Source organism: Colletes gigas, unplaced genomic scaffold (assembly GCF_013123115.1).
Source record: "Colletes gigas isolate AHSC1104 unplaced genomic scaffold, ASM1312311v1 Colletes_gigas_Sc00004, whole genome shotgun sequence".
Lineage (NCBI taxonomy): Eukaryota > Metazoa > Arthropoda > Insecta > Hymenoptera > Colletidae > Colletes > Colletes gigas.
Window position 1 is genome coordinate 4,658,460 of NW_025106633.1, and position 10,123 is coordinate 4,668,582.

A 10,123-nucleotide genomic window follows, 5' to 3' on the forward strand; every position below is an offset into this window, starting at 1 on the left:
GTTCGATTATCGAGGCCTCGCCGCGATCGTGACGGGACTATGGGATCGACGGCGATAGAAAGGCTTTCTGCGACACACGAACGATGTCGGCCGATCCGATGTCGGCTGCGCGTCGCGTGCCCCGAACGCGAAACGCGATCATCTTTCGATATTAACCACCGCTTTGCTTTCTATCGGTACCAGGCCCGCTTCAGCTCTTCCAGTCAAAAATTTTCAACAAATTAACTTCGTTTCGTTTCATTTCGTTTGAGTAAAAGGCATCGAAAAGCCTTTAACATCGGATTTGTAGAGGTTTGAATACGTCTGCCACTCACAGTCGAGTGACACAAGAAACTTTGCATTTCTCTCGAAACCTTATTTTACACCTGACATGATATCTCAAAATCTAGTATTATTATTGACTTGGAGGAAGCCTTCCACAAGCATGTCTCTATTGCCTGAATTAGGGATTTCGATAAATATTGATTTATTTCTTCTTAATATAGATTGAAGTACTCCCTTAACCCCTTCTGTCCTAACGATTAAGTCCTTCCTTATGACTCTATTTAATATTATTCATGGCGGGCTGCTAATGTTTGCATTAACACGTTCGCTGCCACGCGTATTTTGGTGGCTGGCATTCGATGGCACATGCAGAGCACATTAAAGCGATTTAACAGTTACATATTTACTTGTTCAATGTGAAATATTTCTCCAATTCGAACTGTAAGTGTCATTCTGCGAGTACCGTTAGGGTTCACTTCCTGATCACTCAAGAACACGAATTAAAAATTTTACATTGAAACGATTTGAATCGCAATATAAAATACTATGAAACTCTTGTTTCTAAGTATATATAAATGTTTTCAAAATATTGGAATGTTATTGTCAAGAAAAACCAGGGGGGGTGGAAAAAATAAACGAATCTTTTATCATCTAAATCTTTGATTTTTGTTTCACAGTCTAGGATGCCTTCAGGATCTGGGTTCCTTCCGTGTTGGGAAAGGGGGTTAGAATTATGTGTATCTATTTTTGAAACGTTCTTCGATCGACCTGGATCGGGTGCCTTAATAAAACAATCGGATCACGCAATAAACCGGGCGAAACTTTCGAATATTCGCCGCGCTATCTTACAGCATCGTCCCGCGACGGTTAGGCGGAAGTCGCGCACTTCGAGTAAGAGTAGAAGACCCTTCATCCTTGGCACCAATGGCACCGTAACATTGGCATTGAATCGATCGTTCATTCGCGCCACGAACACGACACTTTCCACACGTTTGCTCCGTTAGTGCCTGCACACTCCCCACCCCTTCAAGATCCCAGTGATATTCACCCTGCGCGGCGAAGACGTCAATTGGGTTCCCATTACCAACGCACGTGTTAATTATACCTAATTAAACTTTAGTTCGTATGGGTCAACTCATCATATTGAAGTATAAAATATTTCACTTCTTTCTTTTCTCTGACAGGAAGCGTTTGTGCCACCTCTAAAACTGAAACCACGTGAATCAGTTCACTCTAAATTATGGAGTTAATAGAGTTTTATTTAAGCACCGATGTTCATCAACAATACAAGAAAAAGTGAAAGGACTTACGAATGAGCTCCAAGCACTGCGCCATTTAAATACAAACACTGACAACGACAGACCTAGTTCATGAGATCTAACCTATATTCGAGTGACACGTTGCCTATTGATATTCAATAAATATAGGGTGTATCTTTACCACTTTAAATAGCTCTTAAATCAACTATTGTATACTCGAGTTATCAAGAAAAAATTTTAATATTAAAAAAGTTTCAAGAAACAATAGCTCAGCTCAAAGTATCATCATCCTCTAATCACCCATATAAATATGTTATTCTTCATACGTGCTTGATTAATAAAAAAAATTGAATATGGCGTTGATAACTATGTAAAGAAGCATCGTGCATCGCCCCCAACGCGATGCAATACTCGAGTGAAAAATTTTTGCATACAATAGATGATTCAAGAGTCGCGTTCAAGGTGGTAGAATTACGCGATCGACCCTGTATATCCCGAACGCAGATAATTCCACCCTGCCGCGACTCCGGTCAAGCCGTGCGTGGTCGTCGGATCCACCGAGATCGTGAGATTTCTTCGATCGCATCAGGAATGCTCGTTGCGTGCGAGTTTCACGTGCGAGAATGCGCGCGTGGGGTTGCGAGGAGACACTTTTGTCCGCTCTGCCCGACTTCCTGCCGCCCGTAACAATGAAGCAAACGGTAATTGGAATTTTGGGTCGAGTTTGCATAAACATTCAGGCCGGGGCAGCCAGTCGATCGATGTCACCGATCGTCGCGACTCCACGGCTCTATTTTCCTCTTCTTTAGAATTTCCCAGTGTTTACGTTCCTCGTTGTCTATGATCCAGCAGATTTCCGCGCGGAAGTCTACGCATAAACTCCGGTACGTGATCCTTCGTGCCTGACTCATAGCGTCAGCTCTACGAACAACCACGATCGCGAACAAATTCGATCGAGGAATCGAGGGAAACTCTCGGACAACCTACAAAAGCAAGACTTGTACTTTCACTGCTTCGCGATTCCAAACAACGCGGCTCCCGGTCCCGATTCCGCCCCCGCACGCTAGATTTCCAATTTACGACGACTTTCTTCGATTTTCCAAACGAGTCCCCTGGATCCTCGTCGCGCGAGTGAAAAGGAAAGTGATCGAGCGTTTTCTGGTAGGGTTTCAGTGACAGAGACGAAGGTTTCATGAGACCATGTAAAGAATTTTATTATAAATAAGACAGAGTCGCGCGAATAAATATTAAATAGAATGATCTAGGGGCGAGGGTCGTTTTGTACGCGTCAGCCTACTTCCTGTAGGCTCTGTAGGGTCCATGGGGCGCCGTGTCCCAGTGAGGGGGATGCTCCACTGGCGGGTGACCATAATGGACGACCTCGTAGGCGACCTTCGGCTTGGTCAGCTTGAAGATCATCATAGCTCCGCTCAGAACCATGGACAGGAGACCCAGCGTTAAAGCTTTCCACGTCTTCAGGGCGATCAGGGCCAGAGCAAGCGGCACCAAGGCTGTGGCCTTGAACTTCAGACCCAGGAGGAACGGTATCATGACCTTTTTGACGAATCCACGGCCTAAGGAAGTCATTGGAATTATTATCGTTTCTACAACTCTTTAACAATCATCCTCAAATGACTCAAGAATGTGTAAAGTTATAATATAATACAGAAAAGTGATATGGAGCTCGCACTAAACAGTCACGTTAACATTTTTAAGACAAACTTAGACAATTCTGAGTACTTGTCTCCTAGTAAAGAACCAAATCGCTTTAACGTCAAGAAATGAGTAGTATTATTAACCCGAAGAGTCTGAGAATTAATTCTACACAGTTTGCATCGATTAGTGAAATATTCTCACCTTGTCCGTTCGACGAGTCCGAAAGAGGGACGGTCAAGCTTGTGGGCATGTTCTCCACCAAGGATCTCGGTACAATGTTGGATCCGGCGATGGCTTCCGGCAGCTTAGCCTCGAGCTGATGGCTCGACAGGTACGCGTCCAGTTTCTCCAACATCATGGACCTCAGAAGCTCGCTTCTGGCCGGGTCCACGGAGTCGTACTGCGACGGGTAGTACTCCTCGTTGTTATCCTCGGGCAGGTCACGCGACTTCACCACCGCCAAGTCCTCGGTGATGGCGAGTCTGTCTTGCTTCACGGCGTTGCTCAGGTAAGCCAGGACCTTCGGTTTCACGCAGGAGTACATCGACTCGTTGTCTACGCACCTGGAAACGCAACAGTCAATTACCTCTTGACAAAATAATATTGGAAGCAATTTTAAACGTCCAAATCAATCCAAAGTTAGTCTTTTGACTTGACGTTTCTATTGAAATATTTAAGAGGCGATGAAGACTATTGGAAAATTTGATTTATTTTAATTGTCTCTGTTGTATTTGCTGTGCTCACCTATAATAAATTCTTTGTAGGGCGTCAGCCGTGGTCTCCGTCCTCTCCGCGGCCGCTAGGGCTGCCAGAAGGGCCACGGACGCAACGATTGTAAGAAACTTCATGACGCTACCCACCGATTTGCGAGGCTAACCACCGAATGCCGGTTTGAACGAAGACAACGCGGTTTTATAGTCGATGGGAGCCACGTACGGTCGATGAATTTTGATCAGGGACGTGTGGCTGACTGAAAGGAAAGAAGAAAGCCTCGTTATCTAGGGTGACGATGTTTTCACGGCTTCGCGTTCCGTCCCTGGGGAACGATTTTGGTTTCGACATCCACTCTTACCGCCATTTCCGGTTCTGCACACGATCTCTGCATTGCGGGGGCTCCGCGTCAGTCCAGTTTGCGACACTGCCGATAGAACTCCGACGTTAGGGTCGCGGATTCCGTGGTAAAATTTTGGGAAAAACGCGGAGTCGTTGGCCGCGTGGAAACTAGTCGTGGCGCAGTGAAATTGCTCGCGCGACGATCGTGAGAGAAGAATAGATGAAAGCGAGAATGGTCTATGAAAGGGGAATGACGAGGATCGTTGGAAAATCATTAGAAAGTGATTTTCTATTGAGGATTTTACTCGAGTTTGCATAAATCTTTTCGACTGTGCTTGATCTAGTAACGACCATAATTTTATGCGTATTACTATATTTGTGGGCTTCGTTGAGTCGATAAAATGGATCCCCGCTGCTTTATATTTTTTTGAGAGCTTTGCAAATGCTGACACCTATGTTTCAGATTTTTTAATTTGCAGTCGTAGCAGATTAGAATACAAATATATTGTTAAATGTTACCTGCATATAGTGCTTCGGTCGCTATGGAAGAGGGACAGGCTTTTTCAATTTTCAATCATAGTAATGTTTTTTTTCACATAGTTTATTAAACGGAACAATGATATACATTGAAACTTCGAGGTAGTGTCATCGAAGAATCGTTTCTCTTTGTACAACAAGTAACTTATATACTAATCGACCTGTTACACATAACAAACAATAATTGGGTATGGCACCCGAGAAGGTTTCAATAAATAATTCGTTAAAAATAAATAAATCCTTACATCTAACATTAGGCGCTCTCTCTTTAGAGATTCGTTCGCGTCCATAATAATATACAATGAGCGTAAATTAATTATCGATTGCTTCGAATACGACAGAAGCAACTTCATTCTTAATTTATAGTTCGTCCACGTTCAATTGTACAGAGGTCTTAGAACATTTATACATTTCTATTCCTATATAACAATTAAAAACGCGTAATGCTGCGAACGCCACGTGATCCAGGCTTATCACTTCCTTTACAGAACTCTGGGAAACCACAGGATTCAAACTAGTCTAACGCAGCATTAGATTCATCTCAGTACGACTCTTCTGACAAGGTGTCAATGAAACGCACAATGTTTGACACTTCGTCAGAAAATCTTATTCAACTACTCGAAACAATCGCGAAGTCCCAAACCCAGTCGAGACGAACAAATCGATCCAGAACTGTTTATAAATTTAATATCTTCCTGTCCAAGTCCCAACCCATCGAGTCCTCGATACAAATAAATAAATCGACTATAGGATTTCATAACAAGAAAATCATCGTCATCGTTCTCTGTACAAAAATACATTACTCGAAGGGAGAATCATCTTCTACCTATACCACTAAACGAATTGTACCCACGATCCAACGAATTACGGTTAAATCGAAGAGAAAGATTTCGTCCTTCTCATTCGATTTAATGCTCCTCGTGCAAGAAACTTTTAAGGAACAAATAAAACAACCACGGTCGTAGCGATAGAGAATTCTAATAAAATGCCCGTTACAGCATTTCGGTACGCTGTGCACGAAATAATCTACGATCCTACGGTCGGAGGAATTTCGTTCGTCGTTTTTGAGTAGCAATTCGGTGTTCGTGGGTCTCCTGCATCGACTGCGCGATCACGTTTTGCGGAATCTACCGCTTAAACCGCGTTGGAAACTTCAAAACATCGAAACATCGATGCGTGACGCGCTGGAGACTTCAATGCTCGACGCGCTGGAGATTTCAACGCGTGGTTAAGCTGGAGACTTCAACGCATGGCGTGTCGTCACGGGTCTCCAACGACACTCTATTAACCGGCGACAAGAAACGACATCAGATTTACTCGGTGTTTATGTGACACGGGTACATTCGCAGGCAATCGCCACCATCTTGACCCAATCTTGCCGCGCTGAGGTATCTGTGAAACTTCTGGCTGGACGGGCTCTCGGTTCCTGTTCGTTTCAGCTCCTGCGGGTCCCTGGGAAAAAAAATAGAAACTCGTTGATCGAACTCTCTGACACAGTCCCGCATCGAGAAATCGGCGATCGTCCTACAACGCGAAGGTTTGCGTGTCGCTGACATTCGTGTCGTTCGGCGAGTCAACGGGTCTCGCTAACAGGACGATTATTCCGTATATATTAACGAGGTCTCGCGAGAGCGTTAGTTTTCTGGCGGAACTAACGATTTCACGTTTCTAGACGGAGCAATTTCCTTCGTCGCTGGTTCGCAATCGTGCCCATTGTTGTGAACGATCGCGAGCAGCGGGAAAAACGAGACGGGTCCGCCTGGAACGCGATTCGACGTTCCGATTCGAGTGATTCGGGGCGGTGGCCACCTTTCTCTTTGCAAATCGACGCCCGCGATCGACGAAAATCAAGTTCACCGTGCGTACGTCATTGAATTGTGACAAAATTGATTCCCGATCGGTCGCGGGAGGATTAACATTTTTGAAAGGCGGCCAACGATGGCTAAACGCTTCCAAAGGTTTCCTTTCTCCTTTCTACTGAACGGCCGCAACAGTTCCCGCGATACGGCTATGCTCGAGATCTGATTTTTATTGGAAAGTGTATCGTTTCATCACCATTCTACTCTTCCCAAGATATTAATAACGTGTTTCTCGAGATACGCAAGATAACTATCTAATTAATTATACTATCGGTACGAAATTTTCTGACAAATGAAATACTCAATAATTATAATGTTGTAATTATAATGCCGTCTAACTTTCTCTAAAATCTAATTCTCCGCATATCACTGAACGAAGAGCCCCCCGATACTTCCTTGAATCTCCAGAATTGCACAGAAACGGAATCTCTTAATTATTTCGCGTACAGTAATTAGATATCCACCGCGGTCCGTTCCACGAGCAATTTCACGACCTATTAGTCCGCTGATTGCTTTCCGGCCGCCATTTTAATCCCTACCTGGAGAGTTCGTTCGACACGAGGTTACTGTGCGGCGAGTAGACGGTTGGGTTCTTGTACATACTGCAGACCAGCCTCTCTTTGCACAATTCCTCGAAGAATCTCAGCTGCTTGAAGATGTCCTCCAACCGGCCGACTATCGGACCGTAATACTCGTCGTCTTGACCCTGTCGTAGCGTCGCGACGGGCTTCTTCGTCTCCGTTTGCGAGGTCTTCGCGGAAATCTGCCGAAGATTCTGCTGCCCGTGGACGGTGTAGGAATTTTTAACGTTCGCCGCGACTGGCAGCGTCGCTACCACTAGATTTCCAGGGTTCTGAGGAACGTTGATAACAGGTTTAACGATAGGATTGATAACCGGGGTCGGTTGTTGCACCTGTCGTCGATTGTTGTCGACGTACGCCGAGTAGGCCAGATTGTGTGCCGAGATCGGACGCTTTTCTTGAAACGAGGGTGGTATCGGTTGGGCGTTTGGCGCGTATTGGGGTACACCGTACGCTCCGGGGTAGTTGGGCGACGGAAATGGCGCTGGAAGTACTCCTGGAGTACGTATGGGAGCCGTACCAGCGGCCATTGGCTCGTTTTGGTATTCTGGATCCTCGTATGGCTCGATTCCCCACTCTTTCAACTCTTCCATGTCCTTTCGGTATTGAATATGAGGATGCGCGTAGTCGTAAGTGTCCAGCTCATCTTCGTGATGGTGATGGTGGTTGTTGTAGTAGGTGGGCACCGGGACTGGAACCGGAACGTGATGGTGGTGATGGGCTATCTGAAATGGGGACGAGTATTAAAATTGGTGTCACGAGTATCTTATGGTACTCTTGACATTTTGATGTCAATTATACGCGCCGAAAGATGAACGTAATTTATTCGATACGAATTATTTCCGGGCGGTTCGTTCACGTGCATGAGAAGAAATATATTTGCAATGTAAATTGAAAGATTATGGAAAAGATACAAGATGAGATGGAGCAAAATGTGGTCGAAAATAACTTCTGTTGCATAAATTACTTTTATCCTAATATTCTCGCACTTCACAGTTCATATAATCTATATAGTATACGATTAGAATAATTTTGTAATCTTCGAAGATTGTCCTAGAGTAAGAAAGTTATCCCTTCCTAGAGCTGCTCTTACCGTGATAAATGAATCTCACTCTCTTTCACTATCCCCTCCCCCCACTCTTCTCTCTAGTATTTACGAAAACAAGATTTCGGGCCTAAAGCTCTGACAACTCCCATTCATTAATCTCGACAACGAGACACCCTGTACATTTCCACGCAACGTTCAAAGGTCGCGGTGTCGATGCCGAAGTAAAGATCATCGTAACCATTACCTGATGGTGATGGTGATGGTACTTGGTGGAATGCGCGGTGTAATAGCTCGAGCAGAGCTTGAACACGTGCGCGAACGCGGGTATGAAGAACAGCAGCAGCTTGAGGAACAGCTTCTTGGCGGTCCCGACGCCGAACAGAAACGGGATCACGAACATGAACTTCAGCTTGATCAGCTTGATGATGAGCAGCAGCGCCAGGAAGCTCGTGAGCAGCTTGTTCTGTATGAACTTCCCTAAAACACCAAAACGCGAGTTAGAACACCGACGACAACGTCCGTTCCGTTGTTCAAGACCGTACTTAGTTTCTTGAAGATCCTCCCCTCGGTCTGCAAGCCCCGCTGGCCGAAATCCACCCTGATCAGGGCGCCGTTTTCGTCGATCTCGCGCGGGCTGATCTTCACCGCGGCGCCATTGAAGTAGAATTCGGGCAACTGGATCTCGTAGTCCCTGGTCGCGAGGAATTTCAACGCCCTCCTCCGCAGAGCGCTGGTCACTTCCTCCAAAGGTGACTGCTCTTCCTCGAACTCTCTGCCCTCCTCCTCTGCCCCCTCCTCTTCACTTTCCTCTTCGCGACAGTCGTCCCGGCTGGAGTCTTCCACGAGGTTCTCGTCCAACGGGTCCGGGTCCTTTCTGCGGCACGTACCGTAGTCCAGGTTGTTCTTCGTCAGGGTCAGGCCGTCAAAAACCGTGACGTTGTCCCGTTCCTCGAACACGTTGTCCAGGTACGAGTACGCGTTCTTCTGTATACAGGAGAACGTCACGGACCTGTCGCAGTCCCTGAACAGTCCGCTCCAGAGCTCGTTGCCAGTCTCGTTCGCTATCAGACCGTCCACGTGGAAGTACCTCGCGTACGATCTGATGTTCTTGAAGGTGAAGAAGCTCCCTCGAGCCACGGACAAGCACACCAACAACACCACCGTCCTCGCGTGCATTCTCGACGAGAGCCGCATATCGTTAAGTTCGTTCCCAGCTCTTTAGTCTGTTCCTAACGCGTCTGTCCACTACGATGCACTTTCGACGTACCCCGTAGCACTCATCCACGTGCACCCTTGTACACAACCGATAATAACGCCCCCTCCAAATTCGACCTCGTAGCGTGGAGCGTCGAAGCGTAGATAGAGATCCTCGAACTGGCACAGTTCCGTTGGGTCGCAGACACCCAGACCGACTCCTTCGACATGTCCGTCACCTGGGGCGCATGTCACGTCGTCGCCGACCGGCTCAACGTGCCTTTTCTCTCTCGCGAGACGCGCTCCGTTCGATCTCCCGCTCAAAACTAACCACGAGCTCCTCCGTTCCCGGTTACAATTCACCCGGAGCGTCAAGTGTGTCAAAGGCCCTCCTACTCCGTCTGCCGGCCGCTCCGTGGAAGGTCATTATCGTCTCCTCTGCGGCTGCAACCGGCCGTGCCTCGGGTTACACGCACGCGTGCCTACGAAGGCGTTCACCGAGGGATTTCGGTGTTTGTATGCACCGCGACGCGTTTCAGCAGCCTCGTTGGCTCCGCTCGCGGTGAAAGCGGATGGAAACGCTGACCATCGGCTCTCCGCTCTGCCCCGCGAACCGTACAGGCTGCACCAGGTGTTTTGGTTTCGATTATTTTGCTCGAGCGTTCAGCGTTC

General features: G+C 46.7%; 2 protein-coding genes across 2 annotated transcripts; both read right to left on the minus strand.

Moving 5' to 3' along the window:
- Window positions 1–2,816: 2,816 nt before the first annotated feature.
- Window positions 2,817–4,027, minus strand: LOC122405376. The gene is made up of 3 exons (XM_043410059.1): window positions 3,924–4,027; window positions 3,381–3,742; window positions 2,817–3,097 (listed from the first exon to the last, which is right to left on the minus strand). Exons 1-3 carry the CDS (start codon window positions 4,025–4,027, stop codon window positions 2,817–2,819), a joined length of 747 nt encoding a protein of 248 aa, XP_043265994.1.
- A 2,055-nt stretch (window positions 4,028–6,082) lies between these two features.
- Window positions 6,083–9,433, minus strand: LOC122405386. The gene is made up of 4 exons (XM_043410075.1): window positions 8,800–9,433; window positions 8,502–8,734; window positions 7,168–7,934; window positions 6,083–6,221 (listed from the first exon to the last, which is right to left on the minus strand). Exons 1-4 carry the CDS (start codon window positions 9,431–9,433, stop codon window positions 6,083–6,085), a joined length of 1,773 nt encoding a protein of 590 aa, XP_043266010.1.
- Window positions 9,434–10,123: the final 690 nt, after the last annotated feature.